This window comes from Gobio gobio, assembly GCF_949357685.1.
Source record: "Gobio gobio genome assembly, chromosome: 5".
Lineage (NCBI taxonomy): Eukaryota > Metazoa > Chordata > Actinopteri > Cypriniformes > Gobionidae > Gobio > Gobio gobio.
The window spans coordinates 27,544,341-27,565,356 of NC_137101.1; the positions used below are offsets into that span (position 1 = coordinate 27,544,341).

The 21,016-nt window shown below is 37.2% G+C and overlaps 3 protein-coding genes across 3 annotated transcripts in view; 2 read left to right on the forward strand and 1 right to left on the reverse strand.

Annotated features, from left to right (window-relative positions):
• Positions 1-4,705, reverse strand: part of LOC307126268 (L-threonine ammonia-lyase-like) — a gene marked incomplete at its 3' end in the record, with an annotated part of 15,625 nt that extends 10,920 nt beyond the window's left edge. Inside the window, exons 1-7 of the mRNA XM_079816731.1 lie at positions 4,577-4,705; positions 3,988-4,185; positions 3,721-3,902; positions 3,499-3,629; positions 2,021-2,169; positions 192-281; positions 4-102 (exon numbers count right to left, since the gene is read on the reverse strand). Of these exons, the coding sequence (XP_079672857.1) occupies positions 4-102; positions 192-281; positions 2,021-2,169; positions 3,499-3,629; positions 3,721-3,902; positions 3,988-4,165 (829 nt within the window). The 5' untranslated portion in view covers positions 4,166-4,185; positions 4,577-4,705. The remainder of the gene's footprint in view (positions 1-3; positions 103-191; positions 282-2,020; positions 2,170-3,498; positions 3,630-3,720; positions 3,903-3,987; positions 4,186-4,576) is intronic.
• A 1,053-nt stretch (positions 4,706-5,758) lies between these two features.
• On the forward strand, positions 5,759-15,085 carry trmu (tRNA 5-methylaminomethyl-2-thiouridylate methyltransferase). The gene is made up of 11 exons (XM_079816536.1): positions 5,759-5,972; positions 6,475-6,640; positions 6,732-6,838; positions 8,056-8,178; positions 8,539-8,711; positions 8,913-8,966; positions 10,158-10,224; positions 10,782-10,882; positions 10,985-11,129; positions 13,070-13,152; positions 14,008-15,085. Exons 1-11 carry the CDS (start codon positions 5,891-5,893, stop codon positions 14,155-14,157), a joined length of 1,251 nt encoding a protein of 416 aa, XP_079672662.1. The 5' UTR covers positions 5,759-5,890; the 3' UTR covers positions 14,158-15,085.
• Positions 15,086-16,366: 1,281 nt separating this feature from the next.
• Positions 16,367-21,016, forward strand: part of celsr1a (cadherin EGF LAG seven-pass G-type receptor 1a) — a gene marked incomplete at its 5' end in the record, with an annotated part of 100,156 nt that continues 95,506 nt past the window's right edge. The window contains one exon of the mRNA XM_079817253.1: positions 16,367-19,895. Coding sequence (XP_079673379.1) covers positions 16,367-19,895 — 3,529 coding nt within the window. The remainder of the gene's footprint in view (positions 19,896-21,016) is intronic.

Here is a 21,016-nt window from a genome sequence, read left to right on the forward strand (position 1 = left end):
GACCAGCCTTGTAGAGCGTGGAAACTGCAGATTTGATCTCCTCGTCGGTCACCAGCACAATGTTCTCCACGTACTTCTGACAAAGCTCATACGGCAAGGTACCTGAGGTTGAATCCCAATACAAGTTTTGGTTAAATCCTGAATATTTAAAGTATACTGCCATAAAGTTTAATTTAAAGTAAGTTTCATACCTGCAAATGGTGGCGCTAGTCCCGAAGCGATGCTTTTAGCATCCATACCAACAGGCTTCTTCTCAATGAAGCTCTTGTACATTGTACAAGCTGTTGAAAATCAAGAATGGTTTAACAATGTGTATTTTTCAAAAAGCAGTGCCTTTCCATCACTTACTACTAATATAATAAATAGGATACTGATCTTTGTAACATAATTTGATAGATTTAACACAGTGTATAATGCTAAAGAACTGTTAAAATAAGTTTCATTTTATTTTTAGTAGATTTAAAAAATAATATTTTTAGTTTTACAGGCTGACACTGGCAGGTAAGTAGGACACCCTATCATAACGTTCGGACCAAAAGCAATGATTGGACGAAATTTTTTTTGGTCCAGAGACTTCCACAGAAGATATACAGTATATACACTGATCAGGCAAAACATTATGACAGGTGTAGTGAATAACACTGATTATCTCTTCATCACAACACCTGTTGGTGGGTGGGATTTGAACATTTTGTCCTCAAAGTTGATGTGATAGAAGCAGGAAAAATGGGCAAGCGTAAGGATTTGAGCGAGTTTGACAAGGGCCAATTTGTGATGGCTAGATGACTGGGTCAGAGCATCTCCGAAGCTGCAGCTCTTGTGGGGTGTTCCCGGTCTGCAGTGGTCGGTGACAGGGTCATGGGCGTCCAGGCTCATTGATGCACGTGGGCAGCGAAGACTGGCCCGCGTGGTCTGATCAAATAGACAAGCTACTCGCGATGAGCTCAAGAAGTTAATGCTTGTTCTGATAGAAAGGTGTCAGAATACACAGCACACTGCAGTTTGTTGCGTATGGAGCTGTATAGCCGCAGACCAGTCTGGGTGCTCATGCTGACCCCTGTCCACCGCCGAAAGCGCCAACAGTGGGCATGTGAGCATCAGAACTGGACAATGGAGCAATGGAAGAAGGTGGACTGGTCTGATGAATCATGTTTTCTTTTACATCACGTGGATGGCCGGGTGCGTGCACCAGGAGAGATAGTATGATGCTTTGGGCAATGTTCTGCTGAGAAACCTTCCTGCCATTCATGTGGATGTTACTTTGACACGTACCGCATACCGAAGCATTGTTGCAGACCATGTACACCCTTTCATGGAAACGGTATTCCCTGGTGGCTGTAGTCTCTTTCAGCAGGATAATGTGCCCTGCCACAAAGCAAAAATGGTTCAGGAATGGTTTAAGGAGCACAACAACGAGTTTGAGGTGTTGATTTGTCCTCCAAATTCACCAGATCTCAATCCAATCGAGCATCTGGGGGATGAGCTGAACAAACAAGTCCGATCAATGGAGGCCCCACCACGCAACTTACAGGACTTCTGCTGCTAACATCTTAGTGCCAGATACCACAGCACACCTTCAGGGGTCTAGGGGAGTCCATGCCCCGACAGGTCAGGGCTGTTTTGGCAGCAAAAGGGGAACCAACACAACATTGGGATATATACTGTAGGTCATAATGTTTTGCCTGATCGGTGTATTTATTTATTTTATATAGTATAACATAATGTTTATGAAAAACATTGCCTTACACATTGCCTTTTTTACATCACAAAAAAATATTTAATTATGATTTACTTAATTTTCTTAATACTTTTCTTAATTTTTCTTGAAGCTTCAGTGCTTGGATATTCTCATTAACTACAACTACAAACATACAAAAATGCCATTACTTGAAATAAAATAAACATTAACTGAAATTTAAAAAGCACTTTTTTGCCAAGGCAGCATTTCTCAAATGGCATAATTTTTTTGAGAATGACTCTCAAACATGACATTAAAAGGAAACCAAAAGGGCATATTTACCTCCTTCTGGTTCCACTCCATAGATCTTTGTGTTCTCACAGCCAGACAGTTTGACGGCAGCTGCCACACCAGCAATTAACCCTCCTCCACCACAGCAAACCACCACCACATCTGGACAGGGCACAACCTCCAGGATCTCAAAACCTAAGCTATCATTGAAAACGACACTAGCATGAGTCAACCAATTGTAATATACATCCCATTTTTGATGCATGTGATCCATCATCATTTACCAACTCTGATGACTTTCAAAGCTGTATGAAGTTATTTTGCAACCCAAAAGTAGATTTTAGACAGTTTCACACAGCTCTTTTGCAACCAAGTTTCATTAATACTGATAAAACTTGGACTACATTTATGATACTTTTAAAATCCCAGTGAACCGGAAGTTGCAACTGATTTTATTTCAGTGCTGTGACGTATTTCCAAGTGAAACGGAATTTTGAATAGAGGGCAGGGTTTTACTTCAGCGCACCTCCTCTTCATCTCACGCTCATAGCAGACTAATGGTTGGAGGGGAGTGGTTAAGGATATTCAAACCCAAGCCGTCAAACTGACGTCATCGGAAAGGGAACGCCATTCCAGACCGGAAGTTACTTTTCAGATTTGCACCATGGTGGATTCGCTATTTACATGGCGGAATTTGCGAGCGGAAAGACTGAACGCTTCTCCAGATAGGAATCCTTTTATTTTTAATATTTCAAAATGTTTGTGTACTGCTGCGTCCCTGTGTGTGTAATAAGAAGAGTGTACGCATGTTGTGCACCCACCTATAGGCACATATTACTAACATGCCCTTTAAATAACACAAAAAATACTGCGCTATTGACTTTAGACCAGGTTTTTGTTGGTCAATGGTGTAGACATTTTCAGTTGCCTCAAGATAGCAATGCACCAACAATGCGCCTGAATACACCTCGTTTTCAGACCAGCACGCCCATGGGCGAACAGGTGGGTGCGAGTGCATTGAAAATGTAAACAACATGGGGCTGGATGTGAAAATGAAAACTGTGTCAGGATGAAACTAGCAAAAAACACTTGTGTCACGCCTGGCATCACATTGCGCCGGGTGTATGATTGGGGCCTAAATGTGAGCAGGCATTTACTGCCCTCTACTGTACAGGTGTGACTTTGCAGGTTTATTTATTTCACTTTCTGTGTATGAAAGGGCCTTTACATAACTTTTTTTGTTATTAAAAAACTGAAAAGAGTAACATAGCACATTACTTACCATTAAAAGTATCTAAGTAATACAATTAGTTACTTGTTAGGGAGTAACACAATATTGTAACTCATTACTTTTAAAAGTAACTTTGCCCAACATTGGTCACAAAAGCAGTGAACATTCCTCAAAATATCTCCTGTTGTGTAAAACTAAAGAAAGTCATGCAGGTTTGGTAAGACATGAGGGTGAGTAAATAAAGACAGGATTGTCATGCCATGGGTGACCCATTTCTTTAAATCCCATGTATTTTAACCTGGCATGTCCAGCGATAAGGTCCGGATCATCATAGGAATGTAGGAAAGTCATGTTGTCCTCTTGAACACATCGGTTGACAACATCCATGAGACGAGTAGTTGGCGCTCTTTCAACCTCAACTCCCAAACTCTACAAATACACATTTTGTTTTGTTAAAGATTCAATAAAGAAATAAATTGCATCTGCAAAGTGTATAAATGAGAGTGTGGTATAGGCCTACTTGTATCAGCAGAGATCTGGAGATGGGGGCGGTTTCTGGCATCACCACTTTGCCTTTGGATCCATAATGCTTGCATGCATACGCAAAAGACTTCCCATAATTCCCAGCAGACATGGTCACAAAATTGTCCCCCTTGAGTCTCCTGGCAAACTGGTTTGCAACACCTCTTATCTTAAAAGAACCTGCAGGGAGAGCAAAGACAAGTTTAAAAACGGTGTATGCTACATTGTATGCTACCATAACCAAATCAAACAGACACAAACCGACCTGTCCTCTGCATGTTCTCCAGTTTGATGTGAATATTGCCGGATGTTTTGAGCGGCAGTGTGGTTTGGCACCATGGGATCATTGGCGTGTTGATCACATCCAGCGGGCTGCATCTGACAGTCCCACAGGCCTCTCTGAGCATCTCTACTGTGATGCTGTCTGCTGACACTTCTCCCATTGCTCTTGTTTGCTAGATTGCTAATGAATAAATAATGTACAAAAGAAAAGAAAAACATTTTAAACATTTTAAATAAAATTATTTATATTTATTTATTCATAGCTTATTATTATTATTCAAAATAATTATTGTATCTATTGCTGTTTTTAACAAATCTTTTGACTCAAAACTTTGATTGAACATAGCAAAACTTTAGATTGTGTTCTTCTACCATATAAAACACATCCAACTACACAACATTTAAGTTTTTAAGAGACGAATGGTGTCAAAAACGTGTTTGTTTTTGTATAACACATTCATTAAACCTAACAGCCCGAAAGTTTTCAGCTGAATTGCATTTAGTTGCACACTGTACTGCTGCTACTGCTTTGAAAATGTTGGCAATATTTCTGGATGATAGTAGGCTATTACCTTAAAACCGACTTTTGCACTGCAAAAATATAATGCTGGATTTTATGAAGCTACTTTTCCAAATCAAGAAATTTTAATTCAGGGTTCCCACGACAAAGCAACGGTGTCGAGCATTATGAAATAATCATTGGGTGCTGCATTACCGTCATAATATGAGGCACTAACAAGTTATTCCTGCAGGGGGAGCTCAATGGCTCAGAAAAACAACCCATCAATTGAATACCATTCAAATCTGGGTTTAAATTTAAGACTTATCTCAGTAAATATATTAGATAAACGGATTTATCCAACAAAAAGTATCGGATACCACGTATGACGATTACATCCTAACAATTTATGAATAATATTATTTGTAATATATTAATATTATATATTAAATTACATGCTTTAAATTGTTTTTTGAAGATTTTTACACTGTACAGATAATGTATAAAGTATATAATAATTTACTTCCAAATTCTATTCAGAGGAATCTAGGGAAGAAGGGCAATAACTAATAATAAAAAATAAAATAAAAATAGATGTATATCTGTTAAGGGTACCCGCTTAACAGATATACATCTATTTTTATTTTATTTTTTACCATAGACTGTAAAAAATATAAACATATGGGGTAAACAAATTTAATAATTGTGATAGGGAATTAAAAATGTGTATTTCACTTTGTAAATTCAAGATTTAAAAAAAATGATTGTATAAATCAAAATTAATAACTTGTGTAGGCTAATACTTGGACTATTATAATAATATCTGAAATGTGTACTTTTGTAATTATGCATGTACATTTTGGAAAATGTCTTATGTAATATGATTTGTTTATCTTGTATGAATCAAATCCAATGAGAAAAGTGACGCTCATTAGATAAATATGTATAAACGTTAGGCATAATAGATGTACGTCTATATGTTATTTATTATGTTGTTGAATTGAATAATGATGAGAATCGTAAACAGCTTTTATATATTTTATATATCTCATTTAAATTGAAGTAGAATAATTTGTGATGAAAACATTTCGGACAACAAAGTCACGGCGATTTAAATTCGTTGAAATTCTGATGCCATTCTACTTATTAAATTTCTTCGGACTTTACACGCCTCATACTACTTGCAGTGTTACGGTTTAAAGTGTTCTACTAGGAACAAAAACCGGAACTATAGTTTTGTTTGTGTTGTTTTTTTGTTTCCGATCGGTCAAGATTTAGAGAAGAACTTTAATTATGGCGACCTTCATGGCATAGGCGTGAAATGTCCCTTAATTTCTCTTTACTTGTATAATTACATTTATTTGAGCACATATTAATAATAGGTATTATGGGTGTAATTAGACACGTTGTGTGTGCTATGTCTGGAGGGGTTGACAGTTCTGTCAGTGCATTGTTACTCAAAAGAATGGGTAAGTTTTCAGTGTACTAAAATAAATGACAGCTTTACACATTTTTATTATATTAAACTTTACAGTCCAGTTCACGAAGCACATTATGAGCATCAGCACATTTCGTAAGTTACTTTAGTGAAATGTTTGCAGTCACCCCATAAACTGTTGTATTTTGCATGGATATGTGCTATGATGCTGTGCTTATTATATTATTACATCGTGTGCTAATTTAAACTGTATTGTAGCAAGTATAATAAAGTATAATAAAACGAATTATATTGATGATAGTAATTATAAAGTAGACTTCACACATATGTCTGAAAGTAAAGTCAATTATTATTTAAATGTAATTAGATAGAAAATATTGAAGCATGCTGCATTTATTTAAAGACATATACCCCAAACACACACTTTACACAATGCATATATTGTTCATTATGCAGACAAAAAGACGCTTTCTGGTTTTCCAAACTAGCATCAAATGTTTGCGGATATATGATATCTGCTTGTCTGCCATCAGGCTATCATGTGACTGGTGTGTTCATGAAGAACTGGGACTCTCTGGATGAGAGAGGCGTCTGTTCATCTGAGAGAGACTGTGAAGATGCTTATAAAGTGTGTAAGATGCTGGATATGCCTTTCCACCAGGTCTCATATATTAAAGAATACTGGCATGAAGTATTTAGGTAATTATAGCAGTCATTTTAAGATCATTAAATGTCAAATGTTGTGTACAGTTTGTTCATATTCACTCATTTTTATTCTTTATGTTTGTAGTAATCTTCTCAGGGAATATGAGAAGGGCCGAACACCAAATCCAGACATAATGTGTAACAAACATATCAAGTTTAAGCACTTCTATCAGTATGCATTTAATACTTTAGGTAAGTTAAGAAGAGTTGCTGAAGTTTCCAGAAAAAGGCATACAATGTCTCTCTCTCTCTCTCTCTCTCTCTCTCTCTCTCTCTATATATATATATATACACTCACCTAAAGGATTATTAGGAACACCTGTTCAATTTCTCATTAATGCAATTATCTAATCAACCAATCACATGGCAGTTGCTTCAATGCATTTAGGGGTGTGGTCCTGGTCAAGACAATCTCCTGAACTCCAAACTGAATGTCAGAATGGGAAAGAAAGGTGATTTAAGCAATTTTGAGCGTGGCATGGTTGTTGGTGCCAGACGGGCCGGTCTGAGTATTTCACAATCTGCTCAGTTACTGGGATTTTCACACACAACCATTTCTAGGGTTTACAAAGAATGGTGTGAAAAGGGAAAAACATCCAGTATGCGGCAGTCCTGTGGGCGAAAATGCCTTGTTAATGCTAGAGGTCAGAGGAGAATGGACCGACTGATTCAAACTGATAGAAGAGCAACTTTGACTTTTCGTTACAACCGAGGTATGCAGCAAAGCATTTGTGAAGCCACAACACGCACAACCTTGAGGCGGATGGGCTACAACAGCAGAAGACCCCACCGGGTACCACTCATCTCCACTACAAATAGAAAAAAGAGGCTACAATTTGCACAAGCTCACCAAAATTGGACAGTTGAAGACTGGAAAAATATTGCCTGGTCTGATGAGTCTTGATTTCTGTTGAGACATTCAGATGGTAGAGTCAGAATTTGGCGTAAACAGAATGAGAACATGGATTCATCATGCCTTGTTACCACTGTGCAGGTTGGTAGTGGTGGTGAAATGGTGTGGGGGATGTTTTCTTGGCACACTTTAGGCCCCTTAGTGCCAATTGGGCATCTTTGGGATGTGGTGGAACTGGAGCTTCGTGCCCTGGATGTGCATCCCACAAATCTCCATCAACTGCAAGATGCTATCCTATCAATATGGGCCAACATTTCTAAAGAATGCTTTCAGCACCTTGTTGAATGAATGCCACGTAGAATTAAGGGAGTTCTGAAGGCGAAAGGGGGTCAAACACAGTATTAGTATGGTGTTCCTAATAATCATTTAGGTGAGTGTATATATATATATGGGGATTTATGCTTTTGTTGCTTAAAAATGTAATGGGACACCAGGCTATATGTTATTCATGGAACTATGGTGTCATATTTAGCGTCACAGTCTTATTTGACAACAGGTGCTGATGCCATAGCAACGGGACACTATGCCCGGACATCCCAGGAGGATGAGGAGGTTTTTCAACAGAAGCACGTTCCACCTCCCAGAACCCTCTTCAGAGACCGCTTTGAAATTAGAAAGCGTAAGTTTAACATCTGTCCATCCAGTATGATGTAGAGCACTGGGGAAGAAATTAGAATTTTTTTTTTCAGTATTGCATCAAAAGGTCTAAATTAGTTATGAAAAGTTGTATTTTTATTATTTTTGAGTAATTTATTTTAAATTTAAAAATATATATTTTATGTGCAGTAAAAAAAACTTTTCTTCTTTATGCTTATTGTTATGATTATGCTCATTTATTTTGATTTTTGGAGTGAGGTATGGACAATTATGTATATATTTAAGAGTTCTAAAATTATGTTAGATTTATGTTAGGTTTTTGTCAGTTGTTTATGTGATTTGTTTCAGAATTGCTCTTTAATCTCCTTCTGAATCTTATTAGCTGCACGGCTCTATCAGGGTGCTGATCGTATGAAGGACCAGACGTTCTTCCTCAGTCAGATCTCCCAGGATGCTTTGCGGCACACATTATTCCCCCTAGCTGGGCTAACCAAAGACTTTGTGAAGAAGATAGCTGCTGAGGCTGACTTCCAGCATGTTCTAAAGAAAAAAGAGGTACTGTAATAAATAAAATCGGTCTTCTATACAAGTCTCAGGATATCTGTCACACTTGACATTCATTTGTGTTCAGTTTATTAAATGTAATATAATCCACTGTATTAATGATTAATTGATACAAAAAATTCAGCTAAATTACTAGATATACACATATAATGTAAATTAAATTAGTTGAATCTCCTTTTTTCCCTCCGGAAGAGCATGGGAATCTGTTTTATTGGAGAAAGAGATTTTGAAGACTTTATTCTTGAGGTAGGTGCTTTGATGCAGCTTAAAACTGTGTGTATAAGGAATGTATTGATGTCCTGTTGTTTTTTAAAGCATAATGAAATAGTGAAAACTACAGCAGTTCAACTCAACAACTTTTTATCAAAAGCTCAACCCTGTTACCAAAGTTAATGTAAGAAGATTATGAATAACAAATATTATTCTTTAATTTATAGGAAATATGAATTAATCAAATCTGGTCCTAAATGATCTAGCCTTCACACATATCTAAATGTAGGCTAAATTTGCAACCCTCTTACCTATTCTAACCCTGTTATCTATTTTGTTTAGTGCTGGGGGGAAATAATCGTGATTAATCGCATCCAAAATAAAACTTTGTGTTTACATATTACATAATATATGTGTGTGTGTACTGTGTGTATATATATATATATATATATATGTATATATGTATATATATATATATGTATATATATATATATATATATGTATATATATATATATATATATATATATATATATATATATATATATATATATATATATATATATATATATATATATATATATATATATATATATATATATATATATATATATATATATATATATATATATATATATATATATATATATATATATATATATATATATATATATATATATATATATATATATATATATATATATATATATATATATACATATATATATATATATATATATATATATATATATATATATATACATATATACATATATATATATATATATATAGTGTGTGTGTATATATTAACGTTTTTTTATTTAAATATATACATGCATGTGTGTGCATTTATACAGTATATACATAATAATTATAAACGGTACACACACATATATTATGTAAACTCCAACTTTTATTTTTGATGCGATTAATCATGATACATTTTTCCCCAGCACTAATTTTGTTTAAATGTTTTTTTTTCTTTAAAATGTATTGAGTATTTATGTGTATTGCACTGTATTCAAACATATCCCAACTTTTGGTAACAGTGTTGCAAAAAAGGCAAACCTCATATAAAATAAATAAAAATTAAGCAGCTCTTGACCTTCTTTCTTTGATAGTTTGGTGAAATCTTTTTTAAGAGTTTTGTACTGTATTTGGTTATTGCCATTATGCAATATATATACTACAGTCGCCTAATATTGTACTTTTCCCCAAATGTATTACAGTACTTGGAGCCCAAACCAGGAAATTTTGTTTCCATTGAAGATCAGAAGATCATGGGGCAGCATAAAGGTGAATATTAATTATCTTGGCTTGACAAAACCAAAATACTGATCTACTATTTAAGTTTCTTCTTCTGAGACAATTTTAACAGCATCTCCTCCTAGAGCTTTAAAGCTAAAACCACCAAAGTAGGGTCAGACATATCAGACTGTTGTGACTCTAGTTGCTATCTTTTCTTATAGTGAGTTAGAAAAGTTAGATGAGTTTTCTAGCATTCCTAAATTCCCATAGACTTTGATTGTGCTAAATCATGCTAGAAGCATGGTAAGTTATGCTAGCTACATGTTAAAACATGCTACAAATGTGTTAAATCATGCAAAATCATGTTAAAATGCGTTAACATATGCTTGCAACTTGTTAAAATGTGTTTGCTATGTGCTAGAACATGTTAATAACATTATATTTCTTTGAGTAAAATCTCCAAACTTCAAGCTTTTCAAAGTTATTTCAAACTTTCAGACAAGGCTTTGTCAAGCCAACATCAAACCTTACTAATCTAGTTGATTTTCTGCTACATAGTGTCTGTGATACTGCATGACTGATGCACACAATACTATATTTCACAGGCTGGTTCACATTTACACTGGGTCAGAGAGCGAGAATAGGAGGGCAGGACGACCCTTGGTTTGTAGTTGATAAAGATATCACTACCGGGGATGTATTTGTGGTGAGTTAAACAATTTGGACACTTCATAGTTTTGTAAAATTTTGGGCCACAAATAACTTTTCAGGTTGATTGCCTTATTAAATAATATGGCGATTCTTGCAGGGCCCAACCACTAACCACCCAGCACTGCTACGAGACACATTACAGACAGACCGCTTCCATTGGATCTCAGAAGAGCCGCCTGTTGAACTTGTCCGCACTCAGATGATGGAATGTCACTTCCGTTTCAACAACCGGATGCCTTTGAGTGAGTCATCTTCATTATTTTTTTTTTTTTTTGGCAGAATTATTAGAAAAAAATGTACATAGTTGTGTGAGTGCCACCACATTTAACAACCAATATTTTTCTCTGTTTTGTCTACAGCAGTTTTGTTTTAGTATTGTTTATACTGTTTTAGTGTTTCTTAATATTTAGCTTTTTTTATTTATTTTTAGTTTTGTCTTTTGGTCAATTTTATTTGTGTTTTTATTTCTATTTAGCTTTCATTTATTTGTTCTTAATTTTTTTTACCTCAGTTTTACTTCAGAATTCAGATAACAAATTATTTTATTTAGTGACCAAAGCAACATTTTTATTAGGTTTATTTAAGTATTTTTTTTTATCTAATATATATATATATATATACATAGTCATGGCCAAAAGTGTTGCACCCCTGGTAAATATGATCAAAGATGGCTATAAAAATAAATCTGCATTGTTTTTCTTTTTGATCTGTCATTGAAAAAATTGGCCAAAACCTAACCTTTCATTGAAGTAAAAGAATTGGAAGTGGGGGGTTACTCACATTATGAAATAAATGTTTTTCTCCAAAACACGTTGGCCACAATTATTGGCACCCCTAGAATTGTTTATGATTAAACTATCTCTGAAGTATATTCCCATTAATATTTACATTTTAATCAAATCTGGTCCTAAATTATCTAGCCTTCACACATATCTAAATGTAGGCTAAATTTGCAACCCTCTTACCTATTCTGACCTATTCTAACCCTGTTATCTATTTTGTTTAGTGCTGGGGGGAAATAATCTTGATTAATCGCATCCAAAATAAAAGTTTGTGTTTACATATTACATTATATATGTGTGTGTACTGTGTATAATTATATATATATATATATATATACAAAGTATTTACATATACAAAGAATATAGTTCTGATGTGCAGCAAAAGATTATTGAGCTTCAAAAAATAGAAAGTGGCTGTAAGAAAATAGCTAAAGCATTGAAAATCCCCATTTCCACCATCAGGGCAATAATTAAGAAGTTCCAATCAACTAAAGGTGTTACGATTCTGCCTGGAATAGGACGTGTGTCTATATCGTCCTAATGAACGGTGAAGAGGAGAGTTTCAGTGGCCATAGACTCTCCAAGGATCACAGCTGGAGAATTGTAGAGATTAGTTGAGTCCTGGAGGTCAGAAAGCCTTAAAAAAAAATCAAACAACCCCTTCATCACCACATGTTGTTTGGGAGAGATTCAAGAAAAATCCTCCTCACTCATCCAAAAGCTAATTTCAGCATTTTCAGTTGTCAGACACGACTGGAAATTAAAATGGGACCTGGTTCTGTGGTCAGATGAACCTATAAAAAGAGCTTTTTATAACGATCCAAAACAAACATCAAAATCAATACACTAATGTGTCACTGAACAAAAAATGAAGCTTCTGCCATAGTCGTCCCAGTCCCCTGACCTGAACCCTATAGAAAATGAGTGGGGTGAACTGAAGAGAAGAAGCACCAACATGGATCTGTGAATCTGAAGGATCTGGAGAAATTCTGTATGGAGGAATGGTCTCTGATCTCTTGTCAGGTGTTCTCCAAACTCATCAGGCATTATAGAACAAGACTCAGAGCTGTTATCTTGGGAAAAGGAGGTTGCAAAAAGTATTTAATAAATGGGTGCCAATAATTATGGCCGACGTGTTTTGGGGAAAAGTATTTATTTTATAATGTGATTTACCCCCCCACTTCCAATTCTTTTACTTCATTGAAAGGTTAGGTTTTTGCGAATAAACAATGCAGATTAATTTTTGCAGCCATCTTTGTTCATATTTATCTGGGGTGCCAACACTTTTGGCCATGACTTTATGTATATATATATATGTATATATGTATATATGTATGTTTTTTTTTTTTTTTAACAATAGCAAGACGGTGCTAATATAAACATCTTGGGGTTTTTTTCAGCTCCATGCACTGTAACCTTGAATCTTGATGGGTCAGTGTGGGTAATGATGAAAGAGCCATTGAGAGCAATGACACCTGGGCAGGTAATCCAGAAATATTTACACCACGGCAGAATGTATCTTGAATGTTTAACTAAATTCTTGATGTGTCAGTATAAATCATTTACTTTTGGTTTGCTTTTACACTACATTTTGAAAAAACACATTCAAGTTACCCTTATTATGCTATTTTAAAGGTTCCTCATTTTGTTTTGGAGGTCTGCATGTATCCAAGGTCACTTTAATTTTCTCATAATATACATTGCACATCACCTCATTTCTCAAAGACTCTGAAAAAGTTTTGTACAAATATTCAGTCTCTCTAAACCCCTCCTTTCTGAGAGTTTTCTCTGCTTTGATTGGTCAGACGGCCCAGTCTTTTGTGATTGGTCATCTGAATTTCATCTCTGGAGGCTTCCTCACCACTTGATACACAGTGGTATAAACCGTAACGATTTTGCAGACCTTGCTTAGTCTACAGTTAGACTAATGAACTGTATTACTGTGTTAAAATCATGGAAAGTGTATTTTGGAATTTAGGGAAGGTTACTGATTATAATTTGGTAACACTTTACAATAAGGTTGTTTTAGTTAACATTAGTTAATATGAACTAACCATGAACAACACTGTTTAGCATTAGTTAATCTTTGTTAACGTTAGTTCATAAAAATACAGCTGTTCGTGGTTTGTTCATGTTAGTTCACAGTGCATTAACTAATATTAACAATATTTTAATAATGCATTAGTAAATGTTGAAATTAACATTAACAAAGATAAATAAATGCTTTATAAGTGCAGTTCATTATTAGTTCATGTTAACTAATGTAGTTAACTAATGAACCTTATTGTAAAGTGTGACCATTCATTTGAACTTTCACTCCATTTTCTTTGCTTTGCAGTTTGCTGTGCTATACAAGGGTGATGAGTGTTTGGGCAGTGGGAAGATCATTCGCCTGGGACCCACAAAATTCACTCTTCAGAAAGGTCAAAACTGCATGAACTGCCACCCTAAAGACACAAACCACCAACATCCAGAGCCCGTCGGCTGAGACACGGCACAAAGCATCACACCTCTGATCTCTTGTGTTTTATGTGAAAGACAATAACAAGATCTCAACAGGCTTGTGCTGTGGAAAGATGCTCGCAGTATTTATTTACAGACATTTAGGGTGGGAGAAAATACAGAAACTGTGATGTATGTATTTTTATTTCAATTGTAATTAACTTGGAAACAAATGTATTTGTTTAACATTGATTGATTATTGCACTGCTCTCTCTCTTTTCTTTTCTTTTTTTAAGATTTTAAAAATGTTCATGGTTTTAGTGCCTTTATTGTGCACCTCATCCTGATCTATGCAATCTTTCATACAAATATAAAGCCACTGGTTCACACTGCTCTACTTGAGCTTTATTATTCTTTTCTCTGCCATTAGAGGGCGTGATCGCATCGATTATAGCTGGTGGTGATCGACAACACAGTTAACTAACAATGCAATAATTTAAAGCAGAAACAATGGGCTCATTGAAGTAAAGAATGCATGTTGTTAACAATGATTAGGGTATATAGAAAAATACATATAATACTACATTAAATGTAAATTACCGTATTTAATCTATTTGTAGGCAGACAATTGCATATATTATAATATCTGTTATAGACTTTTTGCTGTTTTAAAATATGATTTAGAGAATAAATAATTGAGCTCTGATAATAATACAAAGATTTTAAAAAAGGCTTTAGGGGTCTGGTCATTCCTCTTCTGGGTTTAAAAAAAAGGTTTGATAGACAATTCAACAAAATTGTGAAAGAGGACATTAAGTGTATTGTTTTATAATTCAAATTAGCATTTGTTGTAAATAAATAGTTTAAGAAAAAATTACTTTTCAAGCAGAGTGTGATTTAATTTGGCAAGAAATACACTTTTGTTTGCTACACTTTGTAGAGAGCATGGTTTAGGTTTAGGAGACACTAAATTGAAAAAGATGAAAGAAAATAACCCTATTTGTACGTATTACTATAAATACACAATACACTGAAATTTAAAAAAGCATAAAATATAAGGCTAAGAAAATACATTGCATACAAACAAATCACTCTCTAATATCTGCCATAGATCTTTTGCATTATATCTGTATTGCAGTGGGAAAGTGAACTCAAAACCTAAAGTTTGGAATGACAAACATAAGTGGACTTTCTTTGACTTTGATTTATATATATATATGTATATATTTATATATTCATAGGACCCAGTTATAAAAAAAAGAAAACATTGTCATGATTTTTTTGTGCCAAAAGATTTTAATGTTTAAAAACAAAATAGTATATTAAAAAAATGAAGGTCTCATACGTAAGAAGCTTTACAAATATCTGATATTTTAGTAACTATTGTTTATAAAATACCATATGTTTGGGGGTTTTAAAATATCTGATATGTTACCATGTTTAAATATAATAACTGTATTGTGGCATTCTGGCAAAAATAATGGCTATGGTAATAATAAAGGATATAATTTATTCATGCACAATTTAGTTTACTGTAGGCTAATCATAGCGAATAACAGATAGAGAATCCAGCATTTTTGACTCTTTATTACTTTACAGCCGCTTGTCAACTGAGCGCTTTAAACACGTGGTGGGAATTCATGTCACTTAAGTAGACAAAAAGCAACTTTATCTCTGTAGCCTAAACTGCAAGTGAGCGACTCAACGCACCAAACTAAAATACGCAAATTGTCCATTTTAAATTGCATTATAAACGGCGTTTATATTTATATTGGAAGCATTCGCGTCCAGAACTGAAAATTGCGGACAGTCGCATGAAAAAAAAGATTGCGGACAGTCGCATGAAAAACTGTTTAATCGCGCGACTTAATTTATTATAATGGGAGAGTTCTGGTTTCACGTGCCGCGTCGCTCACTTTAGAAAAGTCGCCAAAAGAACCGAGGAATATGCAGCGGTGAATAACAATAGTTGAATTTCCATGAGAGTTATTCTTTAGTCCTGAGAGGAGGTCCAGTGCAGGTTTATGTTAATGACTGTGTGTGTGTGTGTGCGGGGGAAGAGACGCGCACGCACGGAGCCATTTTGTCCTCATTTAAAACTTAACGTGGATAATGTCACTTGGCTCCATGGATACCACCCGGATAAACTGTGTTTTCTGCTGTTAAAAAGCTACAATGAAGGATAAAAGAAGGTCGACGTGCCGGCAGAAGGAGAGCTGACGTGTTTTTCTGCATGTTTTGTGGAGTTTTACACCATGGATTTAGTAATGTGTTGGTTATTATGGGTTCACCTTCTCCTCTGCGCTCCTCTCATGGGATGTTTTGACTTGCACCTCTCGGAGACTTTACATCCTGGAGCTGTTCTTGCCAATTTGTCACTTGGACCAGGCTGGACTTATAAAATAGACAGGACTTTAACTTCCAAGTACATTGGGAACTTTATTAAAGTGGATTGGAGAGATGGAGTAGTGCGTTTAAATGGAGAGGTGGACTGTGCGCGCGTCCCTCAGAGCGCGCTGCCTCTTTATTTTAAAATTACACCATTAACAACTGAAGGACTCGTTAACGCACATTTTAATGTATTTGTACACGGACGCAATTGCGTGTTCAAATATAAAAGGAAGAGAGTGAGTAAGCCTGATATTAACGTGGATTGCATTTATAACTTGGGACTAACTTCCTGCTTTTCTCCAGGTGATTTACTCCTTAGTTTTAAGGACTATTTACCTGTCTTCACAAGACAATTTGGTGTTTTTGCTACTTCTTGCACCTCAGACCATCTGAATGTGTTTGTGCGTAACGGGACTTTACTTGTGAAGGACGCGTACTGTTTGGAGACGGACTTGAGACGCTTTAAAAACAAAATTCACTGTTCGTTTCACGATTCAAACGGTGAGTCCTTCTCCATGTGCCTTACGTTACGATTCGCCTCAGTCCAAACGGCATTATTGCATTCTATGCACGACGTATCAAATCGATGGAAACCGAGAATAAAGCGAGCCGTGAATTCAGCGCCTCAGTTTAAGTTACCGAGCTACCAGGTTTCAGTGCCCGAGAACGAGCCTGCGGGGACGCGCGTCATCGCCCTCAAAGCGACTGACAGCGACCCTGGAGAGGCGGGAAAGATCGAGTATGGCATGGAAGCGTTATTCGACAGCCGTTCCAACGACTTCTTTCGTATAGACCCTCAAACCGGCAGCATCGAAACTGTCCAGTCATTAGATAGAGAAGTTAAAGACACACATGTTTTTAAAGTCACGGCGACTGATAATGGCACTCCGCGACGCACAGCCACGTCATACCTGACCGTTACAGTTAGTGACACCAACGACCACGGACCCGTTTTTGAGCAGAATGAATATAGGGTCAGGATAAGAGAAAATGTGGAAGTCGGTTTTGAGGTGATTACGGTAAGGGCGACAGATGGAGATGCACCATCCAATGCAAACATGATATATAAGATTGTGAATGGCGACGGTGTTAATTCTGGGTTCGAAATTGATTCTCGGAATGGACTGGTCAAGATTCGGTTGCGTCCAGACAGAGAAACCATGGCCCAGTATCAACTGATAGTAGAGGCAAATGACCAAGGAAAGGACCCTGGACCCCTCAGTGCCAATGCGACAGTGTACATCACAGTTGAAGATGAAAACGACAATTACCCTCAGTTTAGTGAGAAAAGATATGTAGTTCAGGTGCCAGAAAATGTGGCAGTCAACACTAAAGTGGCCCAGGTGGAAGCCTCCGACCGAGATGAGGGCAATAACGCTAAGGTCCATTACAGTATAATCAGTGGTAACGTAAAAGGTCAGTTCTTCATTCACACCCCTACCGGAGCCATTGATGTTATAAACCCTCTGGACTATGAAATAATCAGGGAGTATAATTTACGCATTAAGGCACAGGATGGAGGCAGGCCTCCTCTTATTAATGGCACAGGCATTGTCGTCGTCCAAGTTGTGGATGTGAACGACAATGCTCCCATGTTTGTAAGCACTCCTTTCCAAGCCACCGTTTTAGAGAACGTGCCTATTGGCTATTCTGTGATTCACATTCAGGCCATTGATGCTGACTCGGGCGAAAATTCCCGTTTGGATTACCGTCTCACAGACACCTCTCCAGGTTTCCCCTTCACCATCAATAACAGCACTGGATGGATAACAGTCAGTACTGAGCTTGACAGGGAAACCACTGAGTATTACACCTTTGGCGTGGAAGCCAGAGACAATGGAGTTCCTGTGATGTCGTCCTCGGCAAGCGTTAGCATCACCGTCCTAGATGTGAACGACAACATCCCTACGTTCACCGAGAAGGAATACTCGCTGAAAATCAATGAAGATGCTGTTGTAGGGTCCAGTGTGTTAACCGTCACAGCTCTGGACCGTGATGTAAACAGTGTGGTCACCTATCAGATCTCCAGTGGTAATACGCGGAACCGGTTTGCCATCACTAGTCAAAGCGGTGGTGGACTCATCACGCTGGCTTTGCCGTTAGATTACAAACAGGAACGGCAGTACGTCCTGACTGTCACTGCCTCTGATGGTACACGCTTTGACAACGCACAGGTGTTCATCAACGTAACTGACGCTAACACTCACAGACCCGTGTTCCAGAGCGCCAGCTACCATCAGACCTTCAGCGAGGACCGGCCCATTGGATCAACTGTTGTGGTAATCAGCGCAACGGATGAGGATACAGGGGAGAATGCACGCATTACCTACATCATGGAGGACAACGTACCACAGTTTAAGATTGATCCGGACACAGGTGCCATCACCACACAGATGGAGATCGACTATGAAGATCAAGCCTCCTACACACTGGCCATCATTGCCCGTGACAATGGAATCCCCCAGAAGTCTGATACCACCTATGTGGAAATCATTGTTCTGGACGCCAATGATAATGTTCCACAGTTTGGGAGGGACAAATACCAGGGTTCCGTGTTTGAAGATGCACCTCTGATGACCAGCGTGCTCCAGATATCTGCTTCAGACAGGGACTCGGGGTCTAATGGACGTGTGAGCTACACCTTTCAAGGAGGCGACGATGGGGAAGGAGACTTCATGATTGAGCCGTACTCTGGAATTATCAGAACCCAACGGAAGCTGGACAGAGAGAACGTTCCAGTCTACAACCTGAAGGCCTATGCAGTAGATAGAGGTGTTCCTCCTCTCAAATCAGCAGTGGAGATCCAGATTTCTGTGTTGGACATCAATGACAATGCTCCTGTTTTCGAGAAGGATGAACTGTACATCTACGTCGACGAAAACAGCCCTGTTGATTCAGTGGTTGCACGGATCACCGCCATGGACCCCGATGAAGGCACCAATGCTCAGATATTGTACCAAATTGTGGAAGGAAATATCCCTGAGGTCTTTGACTTGGATATATTCACTGGCGACTTAAAAGCGCTTGTGGATTTGGACTACGAGACCAAAATGGAGTATGTCATAGTTGTACAGGCCACATCTGCACCTCTGGTCAGCAGAGCAACCGTCCACGTTCGCCTGGTTGATGTCAATGACAACGATCCTGTCCTGCAGAATTTTGAGATTATCTTCAATAACTACGTCACCAACAAATCCAACAGCTTTCCCTCTGGGATTATAGGAAAGGTACCAGCCCATGACCCAGACGTGTCAGATAAACTCAAGTATAGTTTCATTGAAGGAAATGAGCTGAGTTTGCTGATTCTAAACGCGGATACTGGGGAGCTAAAACTCAGCAAAGATCTGGATAACAACAGACCTCTGGAGGCCACCATGAAAGTTTCTGTCACAGGTCAGTTAACGTCCCTTTGTGTCTTTTGAATGAACTGTTTTTGCATGGAATGTCCCTCAAATTTGACATTTTGCCATATTGAAAGGTAAGCGGTAAAAAAAACGGATTTGATACAGACAAAATAATGTGTATTAATGTCACTTAAATATATTGGTTTGATGTCAATGAAGGAGCTGCTGTTCTGATGGGCTGCATGTTTGTGGTGTGTGTTTGCTGCAGGCTGAATCGCAATCCTGTTCTTCTGCTTATGAGGTGCTTGTTAGAAATGTTCAAGCAGGCAAAAACCGTTTGTGTGAGAAAGAGTTCTTGGTTTACTCGGTTCACTGTCATATCGAAATCCCTGCTAGTGTTCTGTTATGAAATGTTTGAGATGAGCAACACATTATTATTGTTGAATTAGGTGCCTCAATTATTTTATTGGAAGTTAATATGATCACTTCATTGTTTGATAATTTATCCCACCAGTCAGCCTGCTGTTAATCTTCCAACAATCACAATTTTTGGCCAATGCCAAAAATATAAAAAATGTCCAAATATCAGCTGATTAATCGACTTGGCCAATATATCAAAAATGTACTGCTGCTGAATGTATTTAAAAGTATTATAATTGCATGGCATCTTAGTGTGTTGTTACATTGCTTTATTATGATCATATCTGTGTCAGTGTTAGATTATACCATGCTCACATGTACAACCAGCCTCTACAATGGCATCAGCTTCTCATATCTCACACTCACACTCCTCCTTCTCGGTTTCTGTCCTCCTTTTCTATCTCTCTCTTCCTCCTACACATCAGGCTTCCTGTTAATTTGCAACTTGCAATTCAAATACATCTCACAGAATACAGCTCTCTTGTCTGTACTCTGTGGCTTTACGGCCGTGTCTTTGTTGGTCTGATTGCCGGTCCTCATCTGAATGTGCATGCTCATGGTCATTGTTGGGGTTGTAATGAGCCGCATTGATGCCATGCTCTCTCATTCATGACAAAGACACATCGGTTTCTATCGCCATGGCAGCTCCCGCCCTCTTTTACCCCCTCAAATTCCACACAGACCTCTTTCTCTCGTCTAATAAACTAATGCATTTTATTCCTTGGACATACCCACATGTCAGATGTTAGG

What these genes read in the sequence shown, in the direction of transcription:
- trmu (XM_079816536.1), top strand. Translation starts at nt 5,891, where the DNA reads ATGGGTGTAATTAGACACGTTGTGTGTGCTATGTCTGGAGGGGTTGAC. An exon ending in CCGCTTTGAAATTAGAAAGC is followed by an intron (nt 8,179 to 8,538) that starts GTAAGTTTAACA and finishes GAATCTTATTAG; the next exon opens with CTGCACGGCTCTATCAGGGT. An exon ending in GAGCAATGACACCTGGGCAG is followed by an intron (nt 13,153 to 14,007) that starts GTAATCCAGAAA and finishes TTTGCTTTGCAG; the next exon opens with TTTGCTGTGCTATACAAGGG.